The sequence below is a fragment of the Vulpes lagopus genome, chromosome 7, assembly GCF_018345385.1.
Source record: "Vulpes lagopus strain Blue_001 chromosome 7, ASM1834538v1, whole genome shotgun sequence".
NCBI lineage: Eukaryota > Metazoa > Chordata > Mammalia > Carnivora > Canidae > Vulpes > Vulpes lagopus.
The window spans coordinates 11,346,498-11,353,040 of record NC_054830.1 but is presented as its reverse complement, the minus strand read 5'-3'; the positions used below and the strand labels follow the sequence as shown (position 1 = coordinate 11,353,040).

The window sequence follows — 6,543 nt, the reverse complement described above, 5'->3', positions numbered from 1 at the left end:
ATAGCTGTGCAGGTCCTCAAAAGGGTAGCCTAAGGTTCTTAGCACAGAGGGATCTTTTCCTAAAATTTTGAGCATGCTTCTTCTCTTCTCAGGCCGTTCCGTTTCAGAAGCAGAGCATAGGATGTTAATAAAATCACCCAATGAAGGTAAAATGATGGCTGTGGTATGTGCCATGAAGGAAGCTGTAGGGTCTATAAGAGGTGTCCAGGGGGCTCAGCTTTAATTTGGAGAACAGGCAGGCATCTGAGGGTAACACTGCAGTGAGCCTTAAAGCTGGAGTGCATATTAATCAGTTTTGTATGCTTCGTATTTGGAGTTTCTTAACACATCATAAGCCTTGTCCCATGTGGCAGCAAACTCTGCATATGCCATTTAATAAGATTTTATGGAAAATCCCAACCATACAAAAATAGGATAGAAAACGAACCCTCATCTATCAGTTACCAACTCAAGACCAATCTCTTCAACTATAACTCAATACCCCCCTTCCTTTTTTTTTTTAATACCTCCTTCCTTTTCCTCATCTGAATTATGGTGAATCACATCCTTATAATTATGTGAATCAATCTCTTAATATTTCAGACTTTCTCTGAAGGATAGGGACTTTTAAATACATCATTATACCTAAAGAGATTGACACTTCGTTCATATCAAGACATCAGCAACACTGCTCATACTTTAAAACGAACTTGTAAAACAAAAAGCATATGTACAAACAGCTGTTAAGTACCATTTTCAGTATCTGCTGCTCTGTCAGGTCATCTCTCAGAAGTTCTGAGAGGTCTCTGAAAGTGGATGCCACACATCCAGTGAGGATGCTGAGGACACAGGGCTGGCGCCAGACTGCACTGCTACAGGAACAAACCCAGAGGGCTATAGAAGGGAGTTCGAGCTTTAACACTTGTGCCAGGGACCTCGGGCAAGTCATGAATTCCAAACTTCAGTTTTATCTTTTAAATGGGAAATTCTTTTAAAAAGGACCTTGCAGGAATGAGGGGAGCATCTGAGATGATAAACAGTACAAATATTACGTATACAATATAAACATGCTATACAAATAAATCCATTATCATAATGCAACAATTAACCACAAAATGTAACATTTATTTAGAACCACCCCACCCCGCGACCCCACCTTGGACCTGTTTCTTTATATACATTGTCTCATACGTTTGAACTGGATTGGAGCCCAGCATCTTGCGTGACACTTAGTTGTAATTTTCATTCCAGCGAGGCCGCACCGTGCTCGTTTAGGAGCTGAGGGCCAGGGAAGTTAAGAAACGAGCTGGGTTTGCACGGCAGGTCCGTAGCGCTGCGGAGACTGGAACAGTGCCTCGGGCGGTAGTTCCGACTCCCTCTGGCGGTCCTCCAGGGCACCGGCGCTCCCCCCGGCCCGGTCGCGCTTGGGCCTCGGGTCTTCCCGTAGCACACGGCTCCGCCTCTTCGAAATCTGCAAGATTCTCTCTCCCGGCCTGCTTCTTTCAGCCAATCACCGCGGGCTTGGGATGACGGGGGGCGGGGCCCTCACGAGATCGGCAGCGCCATCCGTCGCTAGCCTGACAACGGGCTGGGATAGACAGCGCTCTCCTCCAATAGGAGTAAGGCCAGAGTCCGACGCGAGCCAATGGGGGCGGGGGGTGGGGCTCGGCTGTGTTAGAAGGGGCCCCGGGGACTGTCGCCGCTACCCCGGCGTCGGACGTGTCGGACAGCTGCCTGACTCCTCGGGTGCAGTGTTCGCTGCCACCATGAGCTACACAGGTGGGCCCGCAGGGTAGGGGTTGGGCTTCGGCGGGGGAAGGACAGGGACGCGCCAGAGCCACAGCGGGCTCGCCCTCACCTCCCCCGGGGCCTGGACGCTGCCCTCTCTGCGGTCACAAAATGGCGCCGCGGGCCCGTCGCCTCTGGTTCCCCCGGCTCACGCCTTGGCGCCTCAGTTCTCTGCGCTCCTGGCCTCGCGTCCCGGCCCGCGGCTGCCCGAGGTCCTGCCCTCTGGCGCCTGTGTCCGAGGGCCCCGCCTGCGCACCTGCGTTCTCTGCGCGCATCGCCTCCCCGCTTGGCCCGGCCTCGGACCTAGACGCCCCGGGTCGCCGTTGTTCAGGCCTCAGCCCGACACAGGGGTCAGAGGGCTGGGCCGCCGTCGCCATTGCCGCAGCCTCCCCCGCGCAGTTTCCCTGCGGAATGCGTGGCTGCCCGCCCCCCGGCCCCTTTGTCTGCCCTAGGCCGGGAGAGGCGCCGGGCGAGGAGCGGGGGATCCGAGGGGCCGAGCGTGAGCCCTGCGAGGAATGACCGGCCTCCCCATTAATTCATTCACCATCTGTCGCAGTCATGGTGTCAGGTGCTGAACAGGCACGGAGACAGGGACAGGAAATCCTCTAGCAGCTTAGGGGCGGACCTTAGCAGGGAAACCAATGAACGTAGGATGTATTCCCCGGCGATCTGACGCCGAGGGGCTTGCTCAGGGGCAGTGGTGGGGTGGGGGTGAGTGGGGTCCACGTATAAAGGTGACGTTTGAGTCAGAGACCTGAGTGGGATGAAGGGGGTAAGGATATCTAACCCGCGAGGCCATCGACATACAGGCCCAGGAGCAGAAACCGTCTGGTTAGATCAGCTAGCGAGGCCAGTGGGATTTGAGCAAAGGGGAAGGTGGGTGATGAGATCAAAGAGGGGGGCCTGGGCTATGCTTGGACGCTTGTGGGGGAATTTGAAAGCACGCCTGCGTCTGCCTTGGCAGTAACACAGGAAGCTTCTCAGCCCGGGGCCATAGACGAGGCCTCCCCATTTGACGGGAGAATTAGGCTTGAGCAGGTATGGTTGCCGGGTTACCTACATTCTGCTTGGAATGTTGGGGTCTGACAATGGAACTGGAGCCTTTGGGGCTGTTCCTTAGGCTGCTTTATGTTGGCCTCAGCAGGGAAGTGATGCCAGGCCTCCCTCCTCTGGCCCCCAGGTGAGGAGCTTGGCAAGAATCCTAGTTTTTCAAGGAGCCATCCCTTAGGCCGGTGGTTCTCAACCAAGGGTGATTCTTCCCTCCACCTCCGCCCCCCAGTACATTTGGCAACGTTTGGAGATGTTTCTGATTGTCACCTCTGGGAGTGGAGTTGCTACCATCATCCAGTGCATAGAGGCCAGAAATACTGCTAAACATCCTCTAATGCACAGGGCAGCCCCCACCACAAATAAATTATCCAGCCCAGAATATCAGTAGTACCAAAGTTGGACAACCTTGCCCCAGTCTTTCTGTAGCTTTCTGGTTCAGGAGGAAAGTCACTAGGGTAGTCGCTGACATCTCTGGAATTGAGATGTAACCCTTTTCACCAAGTCTTAGTGAGCACTGGAAGATAGTTCTTTGGTTTCAGGAGCAGAACTTCTGGCGAGAAAAAAAAAAAACAACAACAGAAGGTGAATGGTTGGGTGCTATAGAGTAGCTTAATAATGGAGAATTTATATTTATGGACAAGGAGACTGAGTTAGTGGCCAGGTCTGAATTTCAACTCCAGACCTGTAGGCTTTAATTCTTGGTTTGCTGAGGGAGCCATGATAATGAGGTAATGATTACTTTTTCCTTGATCTTAACCAACTAAAAACCACAGCAGCTTTATATTGTCTTTCCCTTTTAAGAAGCAGACCACTAAAGAAAAAAAAAATTTAAGTCACGTTTCACTGTTTGCTTTGTATGTTGTTGGGTTTGTTTGTTTGTTTGTTTTAAGATTTATTTGACAGAGAGAAAGCACAAGCAAGGGGAGCAGAAGCAGAGGGAGAGGGAGAAGCAAGCTCCCCGCAGAGCAGGGAGCCCAATGCAGGGCTCTGTCTCAGGACCCTGGGATCATGACCTGAGCTGAAGGCTGACATTTAACTAACTGAGCCACCAGGCGTCCCTTAAGTCACATTTCAAACAATTTGCCTTTAAGAAGGAGTTCTGAAAAAAAGAAAAAAAGAAAAATTAAAAAAAAGGAGTTCTGGAGGCCTTGAAGCAAATGTTACCATTATTATTAAGCATGGGAGGTGATTAAAATAAGTAATTTTTTCAATAACTTGTCCAGCTTTTGAACCCAGTCACTTTATGTGTACTCGGGGAAGGGGACTCCATCTCTGACACCACGGGGAAGGATGGGAGCAATAGAAAAACAGGACAGAAAAATCTAAAATCAGGCCCTCAGATGCTACCAAACCTTTTATAAGAACATTGATTTCACAGTTTTGTGTGTGTGTGTAGGTAATGTGTAAGTAGTTTAGCTTAATGGTTTGGCTTGGGATGTCTCGTGCGGTTACATTTTGGATGTCAGTTGGGACTGTAGTTATCTGAAGGCTTGATGGAGGCTTAAAGGATCCATCTCCAAGATGACTCTTATTAAGTCACATGGCTGGCAGGTTGATGCTAGTAGCTTTGGGTTCCTAACCATGTGGGCTTGCAGGTCCTTACAGCATGGTGGCTGGTTGTCCCCAGAGTGGATGATCTAATAGAGAGCAAGGCAGAAGCCTTAAAAGTCCTACGGAGTTATTTCTGCAATCTTATTGGTTACACTGCTACCTCTGTTAGTTTGGGAAGGGACAGCAATTTCAGGAGGCAAGAATGAGTAGAAGCCATCTTGGAGGCTGGTTACCACCAAATGGTAGAGGTTGGAGTCAACCTAACCTCATTCCAGTTGTCCTCTAGTTTTTAGTCATTTTAGCCATTTCTTCAAAGGATTCCCTTTCAAAAAAAAAAAAAAGAAGAAAATGGAGAAGTTTTCTGTATTTTTGAGTGAAAAGATGTCACAGTCTTTCACAGACCAAGAGGGAAGGAGGGATCATGATGTGTAATTATCATAAATCCATGGTGTAATTATAGGGGCAAACACTTATTTTATTTTTTCACCCAGAGCTGATCAGGCTGGTAAATCAAACCAAAAAGAGAAGGATTCATGAACCAGACAAGAATTTATTCACAATTGAAGCATAACTTCCTGTTCTAGAGACAGACAGTATTGTGGAACAAAATGTTAACATGGAAAGGACAGAACTAGAGCAGAGGTTGCCATTGATCTCTGAAGGTTTAGTGGATTGTCTTTCTTTTTTCTCAGGGAAGAATGAGGGCCCCCCTCAATAGACCTAGATCTCTTGCTCTGTAGCTCTTCTGTTGTGTTCCAGTTAGTATTCCTGGCAGGGTGTGGTGGTTCCAGCTGCAGCCGCAAACGTGTATAAGCCAGGTTACCTAAAGGCTGGAGCCATTTTGCTGGTGGCTGTGTTACTGAACAAACAGGTTTCCGGAAGCTAGTTGAGCAAACAGTGGAGAAGGTAGGTGTAGGGTACAGATTTTTACACTGTTGGGCCTCCCCAAAGTGAATCATCCAAAGCATGCATTCAGTATTTCGGATGCGGACCTCTTGGGAAGGTCCTGGGTCCCTTAGGGAGTCCATTATAATGTACCCTCTTTAATTAAGGAAGGTAAAAAAGGTTAGTGTGGGTACTTTTATCTTCCTCCTTCCCCAGTGCCTCAGTCTCTGATCCCTCCTCTGGGAAGTAAAGACAGTGTGCCTCTGCTGTTCTTTACTTGAAACCCTTGGAGCTGGGTATATTTTGGAATTCTAGCTTGAGAGGGCATTCCACAACACCCCCACTGGGGTCTAGGGCAGTAATTAAATGCATTATTTAATTAAATGCATTATTTCTATACCATGTTGGGTAAGAAAAATCCTAATTGTCCTCACAGGTTACTTTTGCCCCACAATGAGTGTTGGCACCACATATGAGGAGAACACTTGGTTTTCAGACCTTTTTGGACTTGGGAATTACAGGGTAAGGGATCTTGGCCCTGTCCCCTTTGTTGGCTGTGTTGAGGATGAAGTAAAATAATGCAGATAAAGCTCTTAGCACCCTGCAGGGGAAACACCTGTTCAGTGTTGGCTGCTGTTATGGTCATCTTTGTTGCTGTGGTCCTAAGAGAGGAGCTAGAGAGACTGTCAACATGTGAATGCCTACCCCAGGAGAGGCACTTGGTGTATACTTTTGTTGAAAAAAAGCATTAAAGGCACTGGCTTTAATTTTTAGGTCATGAATTGAATCTGATGAGAATAAGCAAATAATTGCCTCTTACGGTATGTAGTTTCAGTGCTAAGGGTAAATCATTTAAAATATTTGTAAATGTAATTTTATTTTTTTAAGGTTTTTTATTTATTTATTCATGAGAGACACAGAGAGGGAGAGGGAGAAGCAAGCTCCACACAGGGAGCCTGACTAGGGACTCAATTCCCCGACTCCAGGATCACACCCTGGGCTGAAGGCAGTGCTAAACCACTGAGCCACCCGGCTGCCCTGTAAATGCACTTTTAAGGAGAATGTACTTGACGGGATAAGCACTGGGTGTTATTCTGTATGTTGGTAAATTGAACACCAATAAAAAATAAAATTATTATAACAAAAAAATATATAGTGTCAGGATTCATCATTTAAGAGCAAAAGTTTCTGATAGAGGTTCAAGTTTTCCTTACTTGGTACCAATTCATTTTAAATTGAGAAATAGTTTTGAGAATTGAGAAAATAGGAAATAATATGCATACTATGTAT

The 6,543-nt window shown here is 47.7% G+C and overlaps 1 protein-coding gene across 2 annotated transcripts in view; it reads left to right on the top strand.

Annotated features, from left to right (window-relative positions):
- The first annotated feature begins 1,642 nt into the window (after positions 1-1,642).
- AKAP8L (A-kinase anchoring protein 8 like) overlaps positions 1,643-6,543 on the top strand; it is a 27,969-nt gene continuing 23,068 nt past the window's right edge. For both annotated transcript variants that reach the window (XM_041763539.1, XM_041763538.1), the window contains exon 1: positions 1,643-1,758. In XM_041763539.1, coding sequence (XP_041619473.1) covers positions 1,746-1,758 — 13 coding nt within the window. In that variant the 5' untranslated portion in view covers positions 1,643-1,745. The remainder of the gene's footprint in view (positions 1,759-6,543) is intronic.